The 20,349-nt window shown below is 42.6% G+C and overlaps 1 protein-coding gene across 1 annotated transcript in view; it reads left to right on the plus strand.

The window, feature by feature from the left end:
* The window catches only part of GDF10 (growth differentiation factor 10), a 40,305-nt gene extending 20,942 nt beyond the window's left edge, over nt 1-19,363 (plus strand). Inside the window, exons 3-5 of the mRNA XM_019555524.1 lie at nt 5,565-5,620; nt 7,046-7,953; nt 18,357-19,363. Coding sequence (XP_019411069.1) covers nt 5,565-5,620; nt 7,046-7,953; nt 18,357-18,548 — 1,156 coding nt within the window. The 3' untranslated portion in view covers nt 18,549-19,363. The remainder of the gene's footprint in view (nt 1-5,564; nt 5,621-7,045; nt 7,954-18,356) is intronic.
* The last annotated feature ends 986 nt before the right edge of the window (nt 19,364-20,349 follow it).

Genomic DNA, 20,349 nt, shown 5'->3' on the forward strand with positions numbered 1-20,349 from the left:
GCTCGGCCGGCCCTGGGGCGCCGCTGGCCGCCGGGGTGGGAGGATGCTGCGTCGGCAGCGGGTAGCATCCCGGGCTCAGGAAGCCGCAAAACGCCCAGGTGGGAAAAGGTGTCGCTTTTCCGCAGCGTCCCTCGCCGGGGGTGTCAGCCAGCAGGGGCGCCCGGCACCCCCACGGCTGCGCTCCTGCGCCCGGGGAGTACGGCGGGAGTGCCGGGCAGCCCGGCAGCGCTCCCAGCCTCGCCTGCAGCTCGGCGCAGCGCCGCTTCTGGGACGCCCTAGACGTCTCCCCGCCGCGGGCTTTGAGGCGGCTGCCGGGGCTCGTGCGCGAGGAGCAGGAGGTTTCTCTCCCCGCGCACGAGCCCTCGCTTGGCTGCGTGCGCGACCTGCTGCGCCGCCGCCGCCTAGTCCGGCGGAAAGGGGGGTCAGTAGGAAAGCCTGCTGTTCAGTATTGGAGGTTTGCCATTTTTGTTTTTTAAATTAACATCTGTAATTAGTTCCTGGAGAAAATAGTTCCTCATTAGGTGACTAATCCTGTTAGCTGGCAATTATAACAAAAGGAAAAGCATCCTGCTTGTGAGAATACCGACAAAGCCTTTTTTTTTTTTTTAACCTTACTCTTCTAAAACAAAAGGCTCTGTAGTGTTTTAGTCACGTTTAAGATCATGCATTTACAAACTGGTTTTAGACTCAGACTAACTGTATGTCAGTATCTCCTCGGCTTTCGGGTTTTAAAATGCTGGCGATGCAGAGCACTGTACAATAGGGTAAATTAACTTCATTTTCTGTTTTTGCAAGTATATGGGAAGCAAAGTCATAGCACTGTAAGGCCGGGTGGAGGGGTGTTTTATTGCAGTGGCACAAGTTGCAGCAGCACATACCCTTGCATATGCGCTTTGTCCCGGGACAAGCAAATTGCCCTTGAACAGCCCCTCCCAACTCTTCAGCTAGGGAGAGCTGGTGGCCCCAGCGGTCTTACCTGGCAGCCTGGAGCAGCAAGGGCACAGATCAGGCAGAACAGAGGCCCGGCCAGAAGCTCTGTGTGCCAGCGCACGGTTGTTGTGCATGTATTCTGCCACTTTTTCTTCCCGTTTTTTTTTTTTTTTACCAGGAAATCCTGGTAGCAAATTTTGGCGCCATGCTGCAAATTTGCAGTGCAGAGCATGTTTTAACTGGTTTGTGGCACCACAAAGAGGCTTGCAGGACCCCAAACCTCATACCTCTGCATGTCTGGATGCAACCTAAGTGCTTTTTATTGGTTCTTATACCCAGGTATATGATCAACTCCTAGCAGAACATCTATTTTATTAGTAAGGATGCAAGACAAACCCATATATTGGAAAAGGTTACAAACCTTAGTGCTTCAAAGCACTAATCAACCATTAACGGGTTAGGAACAGACTTCCCCTATGGGCAAGTTATTCCATAACTGCCTGACGTAGCAGACCAATTTCTACATTCCTATAATATACTCTTACCCATTCTTTGATTGACCTGCTTTACAAATGGCTTGACTGGAGGCAGATGGTTGAGCTTATTTTAAAACATGAACTTTACTGAGATGCCATTATTATTAGCATTTAAGGAGGATAATTTCTTATTGGTCACTATTGTTATACCCATCTTACAGATGGTGAAACTGAGGTGTATAATATTAGGAGTAATTCATGTAAAATCATACAGTTAGTAAAGGGCAAAGCCAGGTCAAAAGCCAGAGTCATCTGGCTCCCAGTCTAATGCCTTTTCTACCAGATCACAACTCTTACCTCAGTAGCCTGAAATGGGAAGCCCCTCTGGCTCTTTGAAAATATAGTGAGGAAATAAGTGGGCTGTGATGAGATTTAATGTTATCTTACTGTAATAAGATGTAAAAAATATGGAAACCAATATGGCAGGAACCCCCCCTAGCTTGCAGTATGTTTTGCATTATTCTTCTCTCTCATTAAATTATATAATTTCTGCACCTCACTGAAAAAGAAGGAAATAAAAAAACCTTATTGCTTTCTTTTGGTTACATGCATAAAGTTTCTATGTCTTGTATTACACAGATAGCAGCTAAGGCAATTGATTTCTGGGATATATAAAACCATGCAATGGCTATAAAAACTGTTAGTGTTCAACTTCACTTTCAGTGATAGTTATTGGTTTAAAAATAGAAATATGTGCATATTTCAGAAAATTCATAAGGCCTATCTGCCCTCTGCTGTAGCATAAAGCTGTTTGCTGAATGAGTAGCTACTATATTATTACATATGTAAAAATTAAGGTAACAAAGTCATGTATCAAAAAGTTAGGAAGTGCCATAATTCAGGTTGACTGTGCAGCCTTAATTTGACTCCCTTATGTGCATGGGCATTATGATGTAGTTTGTAATTACATACATGCATTGCTGTTTCCTCATGCATACATTTATTGCTCAGCGTGGATGGAGCCCCCAGAATTAGCAGCCAGTATTCCTTATCTTCTGCATTCAGTGTGTGGCCCCATGTGCTATTTACTGCATACCCTCCAAAACTTACATTGAACTAGTTTCCTCATGGGCCCTTTGCTGGTGCACATCACCATGACAGGAATACTCTCAATAAAAAAAAAGAGGCAAAGAGATGAAGGATAAAACATTGATTGCCTGCTAGCTTTGGGTTCCTGCTTATTTTCTAAATACTTTGCTCTTCATCTTTCAAAATATAGCACCAATTAACTTCACTTAAAGTTGTAAGTGCTCAACAGTTGTACTAATTTGTCCCTATAAGCCTTATTTTGAGCAATCAAAAAAAAAAAAAAGGTTGGACAAGTGAAACCAGATTCTCTTCCATCTGTTAGGTGCATGAGTGAATTTTGGATGTCTAAGTGTGATTCTAGTCCCCCTGTTAAAGTTCCTGAGCAGCAGTTAATGCAAAAGCTGGGTTGCTACTCTTCTTCCTCACTGTTTTTTGTGATTTAGTCATAAGAACTAGAAAACAATGTGTTACAAAAGTAGAAGCATTAATGGATTTTCAGGACTTGAACAGAGTGGAACAGAATTGCACTTCAGCATTTAGTCCACTTAGATGCCTAATAGGTGGAACAGAATTTGGCCCGTAGGCTCCACTTGTCACTTGACTGGCATCCAATATAATTTTGTGGCAAAGATGGAAAATTCAGTTTCTCAGTGCAGCTTCCAATATCTGTCTAAACCACAGACCATTTTCTCTGCCTTGGCAGCCCTGCCTTTCATCCACTACACGATTTCAGACTTTGTGAAGAAATGAAACAGTAATGCAACTAGAAATGGGTGAGAGGGGCACCTGCTCCACACACCAAGGTAGGAGGGTTGATAGAATCACCTCCACCCCTGCAGAGTCCATGCCCTGGTGGTATTGCCATGCTGGGAACGCCGAACTAGACCCTGGCTGCTGCTGCTTTAAGAGCAACAGCCAAGGCCAACAGAGCATGCACACCAGCAGCAGCAGCTCAGCCAGGACTATGCAGGAGTCCCGGCATGGATAAGGCTGCTTTCCCCCCTACGCCTCCCGAACCTGCTCTCAGATTGGTGCACAACTGGTGGGGAGATGGTCTGCTGATCCAAGAGCAGGGTCAGGACCCTTGGTCTCCCACAGGGTTTGCACCAAGCACCAACTGTGTTATGTCACTGAAGTGAAATAAGGATCCTGCACATTGTCTGACTCTTTCCCTTTAACAGAGAAAAGCACTTAGTTAGTCTGAACTCCATGTTAGTCTGAAGTCAGACAGAAAGCAGGGTAGGTCTGCACCTTATAGAGTAACTAAATCAGAAATGTATAGTATAGTCTTTCATAAGCATCTTATTTCATCAGATGCCATGAAAAACCCTTCATTTATTCTGTGCAAAGGTCCTTTCACAGCATCTCATGAAGTAAGCCCTTTGCTTACGAAAGCTTATGCTACACATCTCTGATTTAGTTACTCTATAAGCTGCAAATCTACCCTGAATCATCTAGCCCATGCAATGAGGCAGGGATTCTGTGACAGAAAAAAACAGCAATGCTATCACAAGAGATGCAAATTAAAGTCACATGGGAAAACTTCATCCTAGCTTTTTTGTAGTTTTGAGTGCTTGACATTTGGGATTTTAATGTAACTTGGGGTTTTACTGTAACTTCTGGGATTTAAAACACTAAAAATATGTAGCAGTATATTGTTCTCCTAATATGGAGAACATTAGTGCTCAGTTTTGAAACTTTTAAATTTGTAGCATATGCACCTGGCACTTGAGCTAATGGAGAGTGTTCAGACAAGTGCACATGTGCATTTCCCTGGGGACAAAGAGCAGCAGCACAATATGTACTGCTGCTACTTGTCCCCAGGGAATGCCCATACATGTGTCATAGTGTCATAGTCCTTAGGGTCGGAAGGGACCTAAACAGATCATCAAGTCCGACCTCCTGCCCCAGGCAGGAACGAGTTCCGTGGTCATATCACCCCAGCCAAATATCTGTCCAGCCTCCTCTTGAAGACCCCCAAGGTAGGAGAGAGTACCACCTCACGTGGGAACCCAGTCCAGAGCCTGGCAGCCCTAACTGTAAAGTAATGTCTCCTGATGTCTAGTCTGGACCTTCTCTCTAACAATTTGTGGCCATTATTCCTAGTAACCCTGGGTGGTGCCTGGGGGAACAGAGCCTCCCCCAGTTCTTGCTGGTCCCCCCTGGTGAGCTTGTAAACGGCCACCAGATCCCTTCTCAGCCTTCTCTTGTGTGCTGTGGTGCATGGCTAGTTGCCCCAGGTGGAGGTGGGAAGGCTGGGGCTAGTACCTGGGCTGGGCCCAGCAACCTTACCTGGGGTCCTGGGGGGCTCCCAGGGCTCCAGTGGTGGTGATCCAGTAGTAGGGAGCCTAGCTGGCAGCTGAAGCATGGCTCTAGCCAGCCAGGCTCCGGTTTCAGGCAGCACATGCTGCCACCATATATGGTGTCCCTCGTTTTTCCACTGCGGGTTTTTGACACCAGGAACACCCAGTGTCAACACCCCCACCCCCAGCACTGCAAATTAGCAGCATGGGGAATGCCCGCATGTGCAGCATATACAGTGTATGGCACCTCAGATGGGTCTGCAGCACCGCATACCACACATGCACCTATGGAATCTAACCTGAACTAACTCATGGCAGTAGCAAGTTATTCTTTGTGGGGCCCAGATGCTAGAAGGTGGCCTCTATCCAGGTTTTTGGAGGAAGTGTGCTTTAGGGGTAACAGAACACTATTTCTCTATCTCCCCTTCTCTATCCTCTTGCATGTACCCCAGTAGCTTGACTTCTCCCCATCCTTTCCACACACACACAGGAGTTTCCTCCTCTTCTTTCTGGCCATCCAAAGTGTAGTGGTAAGTCATGCTGAAGTGGACACTGGCCTACAGAAGTTCAACTGAAATGGATAGAATTTGGCAAAGGTAGAAGCAACTTTAAAATTGTCACATGATGGAGAGGGGAAGGAGTCTAAAACATCCCCAGCAGATAGGAAAACTCTTCCCAATTTGGCTCAGTATTCCCTAGTGGCCTCTTCATATTTTAACTGATGAGCACTGGACATACAACCACCTGTTAAACATACATCTGGTAGATGTTGGTCTGCAACACAAAGTTTGGAGCTGGATCCAAATATCCTCAAAGCTCAAGGTGGGTTTGGCTTTGGCCAGTGTCCAGAAAGAAACCTCATGTGTACATCACAGTCCCAGGTGTGACTACAGGTCAGGTGGACCTATCCTAACTAGCTTCAAACCAACTGGCTATGCTGCTCGTAGACAGGTAGCTGTGGCAGCAGAGAACTCAGCCCTGCCCAGCTACCCTGCACTGAAATCCATATTGTCGTGGCTACACTGCCAACAGTACCTAGCTCACTATTTAAAGCCAGCTTGGCTCTGTCTTCACTATATGGAGTCACAGCAGGATAGACTTACCCTTAGTTTCACAGCTGGCCAACTCTGTGCAATTCCATGGAACACTTCTCAGTGGTAAATAGTCCTTTTATTTCCTACACAAAGTAGCCAGATCAACAAGAAGGATATCTAGGGAAACATAAGTAAATCTCTTAAGCAAAAGCAGGTGGGGTGGAAGGACAAAGCCAGAAACTGCTTGTACAAAGGAGGACAAGAACCTGAAGAAGGCAGCTTTGTCTGTTTTACTCCTGTCCTGTCTGTGTCCAACTGCTTGACAAGCAAAGTCATTATCACCATTTTACAGAGGGGGAATCACTTGCAGGTCAACCTGCAGGTGAATGACAGAGCCATGAAGAAAATAAAATTCTCCCAAATCTCAATGGAGTTTTCTACCCACTATACTGGGAAAAAAGCAACCTATGGGTTACAGGCCAGATCCAGACAACTGAGCAATGTCAGTCTGCAAAGCTGGGGCAACATCAGCAATTCTGCAGAAGACTGGCAGGAGGGTGTAGGGTGGGGATGAGCAGCAGCACCAGCAAAGGGAGCAGTGGCCTATCTTCAGAGTGAGCTGAGCTAATTTGGCCCACTGTTCCTAAAACAGTGTTGAACATTGCACTAGGCAACACTGAAACCACTGTTGATAGTGCTTCCTTATCTATGCTGCCTGGACAGTTGGAAGGGAGCATTAGGAGAGACAGTTTCTCTGCTGCTTTGTTGTCAGTAAGTGAAAGAATAGGGGAAGGCAGAAGGAAATGAGGAAGACTAGTCTGGGGGTTAAGGCACAGGTCAAAGATTCAAAAGATCTGGGTTCATTCCTCAGCTTTGTAAAATTGGGCAAGTTACTTGATCTCTGTGTGTTTCAGTTATCCATTGGTACAATGAAGACAATCCTTCTTTCATTTATCTGCATTGTAAACTCCCTGGGGCAAGAACCAGCTCTTGTGGTTACATTCAGTTTTAGGGTTCCTTGATGCTTCAAAAAGAAGCTTGATTCTCCTTCCACTTAAGCTGTCTTTATACTTGTGGAGCTCCTTTGAGGTCCTTGCAATATCTGGCTTAAAGTGAGATAAGTGAAAAGGGATTGAGGTCCATAAGTCCAACTGTTTGGAAACAGTTTGATCATTCTGAGCATTAATCTACTCATTTATTCATTCTCTTGCAGAACTTTTATCCCAGAAACCCCTATACTGCTTCAATCTGACGTCAATACAGGATTCAGAGATGATCCTTGCTGCCACATTTCACTTTTATTCTGACAAACGCCCCCGCCATCGAGAAGTGTTCTGCAAGCGGTCCAAGAACTCATCTTGCCGCCTCCTCCACTTGCCCCAGATCCCACGGCTCAACCTTATTTTCCGAAGCATCCCCCAGAACTCTGCCTATGGGCTGGTCAAAGGGAATGTGACTGTGTTTCCTCAAAAGCGGGGGTCATGGCAAGTGAAGGACATCTCACACATCATAAATGAATCAAAGCTGGCTGGAGAACTTGTTCTCTGTGCAGAACTTGACTCTGGAGAGAAATACCAGGGAATTCCTGAGCAGGTTGCTCGCCATTTTCCATACATACTTGTTTATGCCAATGATTTAGCAATAGCTGAACCTAACAGTGTGGCAGTCACCCTCCAACGATATGACCCTTTCCCTTCCAGTGATGGAGATCCAAGCCTGTCTCCCAATGCTTCTTCAGACACACGTGTGAGGAGGGACACATACCTTTCCAGCTCGATCCAGAACAATGAGTTGCCTGAGGTGGAATATATCAACAATGATTACAATAAACATAACATATGGGAAAGTGCCTACAAGTCCCTAAAACCAAGAACCTCACGTAAGGATCGCAGGAGGAAAGGGCATGAAAATACTGAAACACTCACAAAATCTCAGATGCTGAATTTTGATGAGAAAACAATGAAGAAAGCAAGACGGAAACAATGGAACGAGCCTAGGATTTGCTCTAGAAGATACATGAAAGTTGACTTTGCTGATATTGGCTGGAATGAATGGATCATATCTCCCAAATCATTTGATGCCTATTACTGTGCAGGGGCTTGTGAATTTCCAATGCCCAAGGTAGTATAAGCCTTTACTGCTTATAATTTGCAGACATACCTTGTAATCTTTTATCTGGTGTATGCACACTGTATTTGTTGAATGTTTCATGTCTCACAAGATTCTAGGACCTTGTCTAACTTAGTTTAAACTACTCAAACAATAGGATCTTCATCAGCTTACCTTATTTATTTGCATAGCACACACACTTTTCACCCCAAAGTTAGCTATAGGAAATTGGGGGGACTGGGGGGTGTCTTAAGGAAATTGATTTCTTCAGTGTCTGAAAGTTTGGGCTCCAAGCTGGGGCAGGAATCCTCTCCTCAGCTTCACTGTCCCCCTCCCAGTTACGTGATCAACAGGACTGGTCTAACCCTCTCACAGCCACTGCTAAATTAAGGCTTTTACAGTATCAGCCTACCTATAGTGGCAGCCTACCTACTTACTGCTGTAGCAATAACAGCAGCAGCATCACATATGGGGGAGGAGGGGTGAGGTTGATGAGAGTACTCTGCTTTTACTGTCCAGGGCCTTCAGCTGCAAGTAAGACTGTCTACATCCCAGCCATTTTTTTCTTCCTCCTCAAAATGAGGTGTGTGTCTTATTTAGAGTAGTGTGGTATAGGAATAGTTACATTACCTCAGAAACTATGTTGAAGTCTAACAGACTTCTCCCTTAAGGAAACACACTCCAGCCTTCTTCTGGAAGCTATCTTACTGCTTCTTGCATTAAATATTCATTAGATAAACAGGAGCAAGATAGTTTCTTTCCTATTTGGGGATAGGGGCTTGGGCTGGAACCCAGGATCTCTTCCTTGCCAGGAAAAGCAGCCGTGTCATTGAGCCATCTGGTTCTCTTCATTCTGGCCCCACAGATCTTCATTCTCTGGCTGTCCAGTGGGTCAGCTTCAAAAAGAGAGCTGGAGAATACTTTGGGCAATACCTACCCTGTGATTTGGAGGTAAGAGCATTTTGGGAAGCAGGCAGCACAGGTTCAAATTCCTTATCTTTTGCTTAGAACCTGGGTAAGTACCCTGATCACTCAGCTATTGGGTTAAAAGTTTGGAGAGTTGTCTCCCTCCTCTAATACCAAACACCTCCTAGTTATGGCTCCTCTGCAACTGAAGTTTTGGGACTTACCCAACAATATGCATATGGATGGCACATATAGCATCCACAGTGCAGCCTATTAAGCAGGCTCAGTAGGAAAGCAGAGTGAATGTAGCTAAATGGAATCCAAAGTGTGCATAAGTGCCAAAAATTGCTGTTGCATGACTACATAAGTTCTGCGTATTTAGACCCAAATCTTGAACCTGTTGTACTCTAAGTTGGAAGGATATATTCTGTACTTTACATAAGGGGTAATATGTCTTTCAATAGTGTTACCATGGAGCTGGGAGAGAATTTTGGGTGACACCATTTTTGATGAATAATGCATATTTGGTGACTGTGAAATATTTTACAATTTTTTCTTTCATTGTGAATTTTTAGGGTGTTTTTTTTGACATTTTAAAAGCAATGCCAACCGTTGCCAGGTGCTCTCTGTGTAGTGTTGGGCAAGTCATGCAATCTACCTATGCTTCAGTTACCAACTGATAAAATGGAAACTTTTTTTTCTCTTATATGTCTGTATTGTCAGCTCTATCGTTAGAGACAGAAATTATACATAAAGTGGTATTAAGTGATCAGAAACTGGTTCAAATCTGTAACACAACAGAAGTTCAGTATACATAAACTGCTGTCAAAGGCTAAATACAGACAGTCAAAAAGACAGAGGCTGAGTTGATTCAGTCTTTGCAGGTTAGTCTAAGCTGCAAAGATTGAATCAAAAAGCAAATGAACAGACATTCATTTTTGATTTAGGGAAAGCAGCTACATGTCTGCAGTGGCTCAAGCCAGAAGCCAGGGGGCACTAGAACATGGCTCTCTGGCACTAGCCAGCATGGGTTGTATGTTTGCTTTGTTTTCCTGCTGCCCCCAAGTTCTTTGGGATTTGCAGTCCACAATCACAGGAACAGGACTCTGCTGGGTTCCTCATCACTTCCTCTTCCTGCTTCCAGGTGCCTCTGGGATTTGTAGTCCACAGTTGCATCCAGCACTAAGTAAACCAGCAGGGCTGGGCAACTCTGTACTTGGGGGAAAGGTGAGTTTAACCCCTCTCTCTGACCCCAGACCCTGGCTGGAGTTTGCCTGAGGACCAGCCCGTGAGGCCAGTGAGCTAGCCCTCACTGCTCCAGCTAGGGGGCAGAGAGGTGGAACCAGCCCTGCTCTCTGGAGCAGGCAGCACAGCCCATCCCAGCTAAAGGCTGCAAATCAGTTAAGTCTGGTACTACATTCAACCAGGTTTATCTTATAACAGCTTCAGCCATTTTGAAACTGGTTTATGTACACTGAACTTCTGTTCTGCTACAGGTTCAAATCAATTTCTGATCACTTAAACCGGTTTATGTGTAACTTCTGTCCCTAGCCAAAATGGCCAAAAGTATAAGATAAACCTGGATGGATGTAGTATCACACTTAACTGATTTAGGTTAAATCTGTTTATTCAACTTCTATCCCAGGTCCCCTCCAGATTCAAGTTAACTAGCAGTCCTCTGGCATCTCAGGATGTTTTGCACCTCCCTAGCAAACCCCACCCCTCACAGGCTGGGCAGGCTAGTTTTAGCCCAAGCTGTCTGCTCCAACCAAGCAACAAGGCATGCTCTAGCACTCCCCAGCTTCTTGCCTGAGCCACTGCAGGCACGTGGCTGCATTTCCAGAATCAAAAGTGAATGTCTGTTCACTTGCTTATTGGTTCAATCTCTTCAGCTTAAATTAACCTGCAAAGATTGAACTGATTCAGCCTCAAGCTTTCTGTCTGTACTTAGCCTGTGGAACAAGAACTGGCTTCTGTGGTTACAGTCAATGCTGGAGCGTCGGGGCTCCTGATCACTACAAAAAGAGGTTTGAGTTTCCTCCCATTTAGGGTGTTTTAAAACTGGTTTAACTTTAGAGACCTTATTGTAATACAATGCAAACAAAACTTTTTTGTTGCTGTTGCTTTGAAATGACTCCTCATTTTGTGAGCCCTATAATTTTTCTTTGGTATCTTGTAAATGCCCCGTAGGTAAATAGCATTTTTGGCCCAAACATATTTTTTACTCTCCAGAAGTGTCAGCAAGCTGGGGGAAAAAAGATAGATATATAACTCCAATTTTGAATCTCTCCTATTGGAGTAGGTGAAATTTACTTTAAAAGTTCCAGACTGAAGGTCCATAGGAGTCTTGGCATTAATGGCATCTGAACTATGGTTTCCTGTTTTTATTTTTTTCTATTAGAACATAGCTGTATCATGGTGACTCTTTCTTATCAAACTTACTGACTGACTGAAATATAGTACAGGTATATTCAGCACTGGACAAATGAGACTCCTACACTAACTAAGGTTCACTTTCTGTGTCCAGCCCTGTGACATAGTACCCTATCTATCCTGTCCCTGCCATTTATGCCATGCAGGGTACCACTCTGTAGTGTCCTATAACAAAAAGCAAAAGTCTCACTTAACTTCTGTACCAGACTGGATGGTCAGCACTGTTCTTGTAAGACATAGGGACAATTTATACACATTCAGAAATTCAGTAAGTATCTCCAGGAAATGCACTGACACGTTGAAAATGAGTGGTCCTAATTTGAGATAAAATAAACGGCTAATTGCACAGTCAGAACACAAACACTTGGTAAAGCCTTGCAGCAATAAATCTAAAAGCACTGAAGGATATACCCTCAGCTTCCCTATATCTAAGATAGATAGATAGGACATGGCAAAACTGCAGATAGCAGTGAGACTGAAGCATGGGAAGATGTACATGAGACAGTTTTACTTAAGTACCAGAAGGAGATACAGAACAAAACTTCATCACAGGCCAGGCACACCTGCCAAGGATGCTTGCATACTCTGCATACTTGCACAGAGAAACTATCTATGCTGAAACTTGTATTGCTAGCTAATTTATCATTTCTATTGGGATCAAGTTAACTAGATTGAAATTGGCTCATGTTCACCTAAACATACTGCATTCACACCTCCTAACTGCAGTGTAGAAAGACTAGGAGCAAGATAATATGGCTTGTCCACTGGAATACATTGAGTCTGTGACAGGTTCCATAGCACCAGATTTAGTTTCATGTTCTAATCCTGAAATCAACTTGCCCCTTTACTATAATATAGCTGGGTTCTTTTGGGCAAAACAGCTTTTCTGTATCAAAAGTGTGTAGATAAGTTCTTAGTTGTAATACAAAACTGAAATATCATTTAAATAAACTAAGCCATTTCTAAGTTAGGGAACGGTGCATTATCTTTAAATATCTTTTGTTTCAAGAGACCTAAAATCATTAATCTCGTGCTCAAGCTTTAAATACTCAGCTTGCAAAGGTGTTAGAAATGAAGCTGTAACTGAGTCTGAGTTACAAAATCAAAATCCAAAAACTTTGTGTGTAGATGTGTGGTGTTTGTTTGCACCTTCATCTACACATCTTATTCTGAACAAAGCCCACTTATTAGTGGCTCACAACTTTTGTTTTAGAGACTAACTGCAATACTCAATTTTCGATCATACCTTTTTTTAAATATAAGCAACAAAAATTGCACAAAGAATGTCTGAGCAGTTCTTGAATGCAGACTTTAGTTTCAATGCATACAAACTACTTAATCTTGGAGGAAAAGGGAATACTATGTGTAGGAGCAAAAGCAGTGTTGGGCCTTGCCAAATGTGGTTGTCCAAAACACAGTTATAGTTTCATAGTTGGTAGGGTCAAGGGACCTGAGAAGATCAAGTCCGACTCCCTGCCACGGCAGGAAAGAGTACTGGGGTCAAACGACCCCAGCAAGATGTACATCTAGCCTCCTCTTAAAGACCCTCAGGGTAGGAGCTGGCACCACTTCTCTTGGAAGTTGGTTCCAGATCCTAGCCGCCCTGACAGTGAAGTAGCGCCTCCTTATGTCTAATTTGAATTTACCCTCTGCCAGCTTGTGACCGTTATTTCTAGTCACTCCTAGTAGTGCTCAGGGGAACAGGGACTCCCCCCAGTGCCGCATAGGGGGGGAGGATCATCTCCTTGGACCTGCTCGAGATGCATCTGTGGATGCAGGACAAGGTGCGGTTGGCCTTCCGGACCGCGTCCCCACACTGCCGGCCCATGTTCATCTTGGAATCAGCGATGACTCCAAGATCCTTTTCTGCCTCTGCACTGACGAGAAGGGAGTTCCCCAGCCTGTAGGTATGGTGCTGGTTCTTCCTCCCCAGGTCAAGAGTATGAATTCAAAAGCCTGCATATGTTGGTTTGTGATCTTAGATGTGTTAAGTCAGAAGCAATGGTGAAGTTTTTCAAAATCTAAACTATACTGATAAACCTGTGAACGGAGGATGCATCATTTGTAATTGGAAAAAAAGAAGTGGGGTTTGTCTTATAGGATACAGTGCTAGAGTTGTTTGATCAGAGCTGTACTTTACTGCTGGGATGTTGAGAAGCAGCAAGTCATGAGAGAGGCAAGGATTTTTTTGTGAGTGATATCATTGTTGGGATAGATTTAGACAAGATTTATAATGTAGTACATTCTTCTTCACGTCTGAGAAAAAAGCAGGCCCAGCAAGGACTAAAAACATCCTTTGGGGCTCTGAAATTGGAGGAGAGAGAAATTCTCAGGGGTACCTGGAAGACAAGAAAAGATAGCTTGATTAGTGAAAGGTCAAGACCCTTCAAAAGAGAAGAAAAGTATTATCATTTGTGGTGTGAAAAAAGATTAGCAGGAATCAGGTAGGTTATAGTGAGACATGAAGTCAATATATGTATTGAGTCCTTGGTTCTTAGTGTCCAGCCAGCTTATGAATTTTTGTTCCCAGACTTGCCTTTTAAAGGAGTTTTGCAAATTTCCCTTCAGCATGAGGATAGTGAGGTCAAAGTGAGCGATGGTTCTGTGATGCATTTTCCTACACATGTTTCTGTGTCTGTCTTTAATCTTCTGCCTGTAATCATTCATTCTCGTGTGCAGTTTAGTCTAGTTTCACCCACAGAGTTTCCATGAAGGTATTTGTACACTGGATGAGATATACCAGTTTTTGGAAAAGATGTGTAGGATCTGTGGATTCTCCTGAGTCCATTGTGGGGAATATTGATTGTTGTAGCAATAAAGATGTGATAGTTTTTGCATTTATTGTAAAGGCAAGGCTGTATCCCATTTGATGTGTGTTCTCAGCCCCTCATCACTCATGGCTTTCAAAGAACTTCCTAACCTTGTTCATCTCCTCCATGGAACCAAACTCCCCACTGATTAATAGATATCAGCTGGGACACCCCATATATTACACCTTACTGGAATCTTTCCTCAGGAAGACAGGCAAGCAATCTCTCTTTGGGACTGCATCAGTGAGGCCTAAAGACATTAGATTGCTATCAACCTAGACTGTATTCTATTTCACTTAGGGCCTTGTTACACCTTACACTATGAGCTTCACAAATGTTGATCAGTGTTAGTGCTAGCTTGAGTTTGGAGCAATCGCACATTTAGGCCAGCAGGGGCCTGGAGAACTAAAAGGTAAGAATACCTCCTTCCCATTCCAGGTTTCCCCCCTACCTCCCAGGGCTCCCCCCAATTCTCCGTCCCCCGGCACCCCGCCATCTCTTCTGCTGGGCTGCTGCTGTCCTCTGGGCTGAGCCCAGCCCAAAGAGCAGCAGCAGCCAGGCAGAAAGGTTAACCCTTCCCTGGCTGCTCCCCCAGGACAGACAGCACAGGGGATGCAGAGGATACACTGTGCATGGATCTGGGGTGCTGGGCAGGAGTGGGCAGTAGACTGGATCCAGGTGGGGTGGGTGTTTACAGTGTAGCCTAGCCTAGAGTGGCTACACCTCAGTAGAACATGAACTGGGTAACATGGATCAGAGATAATCCTGCCCTGGAGTGGCATAACTTTGAGGCACCTAAAGAGTGCTTAAAACTAGTTTCAGGTATTAATATGCAGACAGTCGAGGTGTTAAGAGCTCCAAGAGCTGCCCAAAATTACTGTGTAACAAGGCCTTTACTAAAAAGGATGAAGTCTCTAACCTCCAAAGATGTGTAGTTAATATCAGAGCAATTCAGAAAAGACCTATTACTGACATCAGCTTCAAGACTGGATTCCAGCTTAGACAGCAAGCTATGTTTTCTGCAGATGTAAACCAGCATAGCTGCTTTGATGTTAATGATGTTCTGTTGATTTACACTGGCTGAGAATCTGGTTCTGTGTCCATTAGTGTGTATCTGGCTTTGTGGAAAATCAGTGCTCACATTTATCCTTTTTGTGGGATCTACGATAACTAGAAATTTCTTGTTTTTGGTCCTTGTAAAATTTCCAAAACTGAGTTTCATTTTGAGTCAAAGACTTAAACCCCCAAAGAAAATTTTCCTAAAACTCATAAATGTTTCCTGCCTAGGTTTTTGGGGAGCAAGTAAAGTAGATGAGGTAAGAGGAAGCTGACATAAGTGGATGTAACTTACATGGAGGGATTATAGAGAGTGAAGAACAGCTAAAAAGGCCCTGCAGGTGTCAGATAAAACAAGTATGTGTGTGGGGGAGGATATACTTTATTTTATACCTTCTTTAGTTGCTTTTCCTGTATCAGTTCCATAATTTTGTCCTCTAAGGACCAAACTGTTCTAAAGTGGGATTGCCCTGGAGGTGAAAGAGGGTGGAACTTGACCAACCTTATATAAACTTGCTTGCCAGTGTGTAATGCATTACCATTTGGACCATAATTATATCATTACATCAACACCATCACTGCAATGCATTCATCTTTGACTATCAGAAGCTTTCCACTTAAGCACATTGGCATAAAGGTAATACAAAAACCTAAACCAGCATCACTCAAAACTTGAGCCAGGCTTTCAGAAAGGCTGGCAAAATTCTCCACTTGGCCTGAATTGGGTGGATGTGCTGCTTGATCTCACTATGGATTTGTTATTTAGGTAGCCAGGTTCCATGCTGAGAAACGGTCCATAATAAATGGTTCTTTCTATGAACATTATTGAGGTTTGTATTTGTGCCCTTCAAGGAATGCAGGCTGTAGCGATCTAAAAATGCTGGCTCTTTGGCAGGCTAATGTAGTGAAGAGATGAGCTGACCAGAGAGCTGGAGAAAAGATTTTAGGGATGAAAACTCAAGACTGACTTTCTATCATAAGGAAATCTGTCTATTTCCTATTATGTGTTACAGCCTTAAGACAGCTATAACCTCTTGCAGCTTAATATCCTGAGATCCCATAGACTAGTAACTAGGTGGGCTGCTGTCCATTAGAAAGGAGTTAGGGGATTCTGTAGAGTGGTGGTTTAGCATCTTGTTCCAAGTAACAACTGCAAAATTCAAAAAAACAAAATGTAATTAAACAAAAATAAAAATCATGTAGCGGTTTTTAATAACATTTAAAATACTGAAGTAGGAGTCTACAGGTCCAAGTTGTAGCCTTAGCTCTGCACTCACTGTGCAGTATTGAAAGCCACCCATTCTCTTCCGTGGTTTTTGCCATCTGTCCAACAGGAATAATAAACTTACCAATTTAGCTTAATTCATTGCTCTTTGTAAAGGGCACTGAGACCTACAGATGGATGGTGCTATGGAAGAACAAGCTGTTGTTTAGCACACTAAAGCATTCTAATTATGAAAAGACAATTTCCAGGATAAGTCACTTGATGAGACCTGCCTTTATTTCAAAGCCCCAAAAAGGACCTGCAATGAATTTCACAGATTATAGTGGCTCAAAGTACTATGTTTTACTTGAAAGCATTTAAAAGTTTTAGCATGGTTGAGTTTTTACTGATTTTGAGCTATATCTAAAAAGCAGCATAAGTTGTCATTTTAAAGTTAAAAATTAGCAACTAATTAACCTAGAAACTTCTTCTGTATAGTACTTATGTCCTAGATAATTTTGTATGCTGAACTTGAAAAAATCAAGAAATTCCCATGCGTGCAATGCCAATGAAAGCAGAAACGTCCCTATTAATGTTAGAAGTAAAACTACTTTCTGCTTATTTAAATCATCCTATATTTTCACATGTATGTAGTATTTTATCTGTTCTAAGCAACAGGACACACTGCCACTGTATGCTGTTCAACAGTTGTAGAGGTGGCTGCATTTTGCTGGTGGTGTGTTTTCAGTTGGGGGTTTCCAGAACTGCAGGCAAGTATTTGTGTACCAAATCTGTGCATGCAGATTCTGAAGTTGTTAATGGCAAAAGCATACCAATAAGACAAGAGAGGTTTGACTATTCATTGACAGTCACTTGCTGAGACTATGTGCAATAACAGTAACTGTGTACACTTCCGACAGCTGCTCATGATGGAACTGCACTGCACTATTTCCATTCTGTCATAGTTTTTCACACTTTCTTTCCCCCTTACTGAACATTGTTGAACTATTCCCACTAGAAAGTCAGTAGTAAAAATACCAAACAATACACTGTTCAGTGCACTGGTACTGTACAAGTTTAACCGTAAACTCATTTTACACACCCCTCTTCCCTCTCTCTCCACACACACACAGGGTCAGTGAGGGGTCTTGCAGGTGTGCAGAGATGGACAAAGCATGCAGTGATTAGAGGCATTGAGTCCTTGTCTATGTGGGAGAAATCAACTGGTATAGTGGTTGAAGCATAATTTAATTACTTTAAATTTACTCTAAGTGGGTAGTACTCCTGAATCACACTTATTTCAGAATTCCTCTGCTTCCATGGCAGAGTAATTATTCCAAAAGAAGGCAGTTGTTCCAGATTAGCATCCACTTGAAGACTTACTCCTGAATAGCTATGACAGCCAATTTCCCCACATAGAGGCCACATCTACATGAGATGCTTACTGCACAGTAGCCTCATGGGGCATGAACTGCGATACAGCGCTACTGCATAGTAGTAACAAGCTACTGCACAGTCAGCATCACCTGGAAGCTGTGCAGGGATGCTACTGTTTCAGTAACGCCGGTTACTGCACAGTCATTTAATACTTGGTTATGCAAGTACTAAATGATTGTGCAGTAACTGCGCAGTCAGTGTCTCATATAGATGTGACCAGACAAGACCAAACAGATTAGTGAAGACTAGGAGGAGGAAGGGAAGTAATCTTAACTATGGCTCTTTGCTTCATGAATCCGCAGAGAGCAGGTCACAGCTTCAGTGCTCTCCACCTGTGTAAGCTAAGGAGTCTAGCCCTATGACTGATTGATGCCTCCCAGGCAGGAGTACAGAGAACATGAAGGATTCTGTACTTTACTCCCCTGGGGCTCAAGTGCATGGAGGAAGACATAGTTTATTCCTGTATTTTCACTTTTTTCAAAAAACCTTATCTGCAATCATTTTCTAAGCCCTTTTGGGAAAGTGATTTCCTGTAAATGAAACAGTAATTATTTCTTCCTTTGTTCCAGATTGTCCGGCCATCGAATCATGCTACAATCCAGAGCATTGTAAAAGCAGTAGGAATCATTCCAGGCATTCCAGAACCCTGCTGCGTTCCTGACAAAATGAACTCCCTCAGCGTCCTGTTCTTAGATGAGAACAAAAATGTCGTTTTGAAGGTATATCCCAATATGTCTGTTGAGACCTGTGCCTGCCGATAAGTCCTTACAAATAAACCTTCAATGCAACCAACACATTCTGCTTGACTACACTGGGAAAGTTGTGAATGGGAAATGACTTAGACTGTGTTTGTGAATGAATCCAAACCCACATCTCCTTCTACAGAAAGAATGCAGAGACACTATAGCAGCACACGTGCTCACCTCTAAGGACCTTAAATGTCATCATTTGTCTTGCAAAGTAACAATGATTCACCTTCCAGAAATTCCAGACATTTCAAATCTATTTTAACCCATCTAGCTAAGAAATCTGATCATTTTTACTTAAGTTTACCGTAACTGGAGGACTAAAATACATTTTTATATACTATTTTCCTGGCTATTTTACTTTTCAGCTAACCAAGAAGATGGGAACGGACTTTGCAAAAGCAAGCGTATTTTAGAATATTGCTTTTTTACACAGATCTTTTTGCCTAAAATTCATACATTTAGTCCACATATTTATACTGAAAAAATGCTGTAATAAAGGGCTTAATATACATATTTTCCTTCAGGATTCAAATGTAGTGCACTGTATAAGCTTTTATATATTCAGTATATTAATATAACTATTTTTGGTTACCTTTCCATAATATATACTTTGTTTTACAAAAGATGTAACACTATCCCACCATCATTTCTGTGCTGGTTAATTTCAGGTTCTTAAACATATATATTCTCTGAATAACACATACTATATAGTAATATGTTTAAATACTAAAAAATAACCAAGATTTATATTTTTGTAAATTATACTTTATATCCTTTAGGTTGTTACATGCTTTTAACAAAAGCTAATAAATTAAGGTACAGTAGTATTTAAAAATAGTTGAAATGTCTTTCTATAAATACACATTGTTGTATTCTGTTAATTAGAGGAAAAGCAATGCTATCTTATTTGGAATTTCCAGGCTATGCTTGTCACAATATAATTTATAGATTAAAGCCAGAAGGGACTACTATGATCATCTAGTCTGACCTATTGCATAATACAGGCCAAAGAACCTCACCCAATAACTTCTGTATCAAGCATAAAGTCACAGCGTTCTGGTTGAGAATTGCTGCCTAGTTTGGGAATCTTGATATGGCTTAGGTGGCCCAAGTGCTGAACTGTTCAGTCCTGTCATGATAAAACTGCTTCAGGGCATGCCCAGAAGCAAAACTTTAGGTACCTGAACTTTAGTTCCCTACCTCTAGAATATAAGTGATTCCAGGGTTGGGTGACAGCTGAGCAAATGCTTTGAGCTTCTAAGTTTTAGACTCACATATCAAGACTCACCTAAATCACTTTTTAGACACCTAGCTCATTTTATGGTCCTAGCTTTTATGTGCTTCCATTCTCTACCTGTAAAATGTTGTTAAAAACACTATCGTACTTCATATAAGTGTTGCTAACAATATTAAAGAATACTATATTAATCTTACGGAGAGTCAAACCACTCACCTTAAAATAGAAGGTTAAAAACAAAAGCATTTTGCTTAACATGAGCATCTCATGCATTCCTTGGTGCTGATAGGGTCTGATTCTTTTTTCACTGTTATAAATATGGAAGAATTGCATTAAAGTTGATGGAGTTACGTAAGTGTAAAAAAGACGAGAACCAGACCCATAATAAACGATGCAATAGCTATACCTGAGTTATAGTTTAGAGTGTAGACCTTTTTTTGCAATTAAAAAAAAATTAAACCATTGCCTATACTGTCCTAAACAAATACTCATCCTTTCCCACAGACATGGCCTTGTTCCCATTTAACATCTGGCTAGAATGACACATTGGCCTAGTGTATTTATGTTCTGGTCTAA

This window comes from Crocodylus porosus, unplaced genomic scaffold, assembly GCF_001723895.1.
Source record: "Crocodylus porosus isolate Cpor-Errol unplaced genomic scaffold, CroPor_comp1, whole genome shotgun sequence".
NCBI classification, from domain to species: domain Eukaryota; kingdom Metazoa; phylum Chordata; order Crocodylia; family Crocodylidae; genus Crocodylus; species Crocodylus porosus.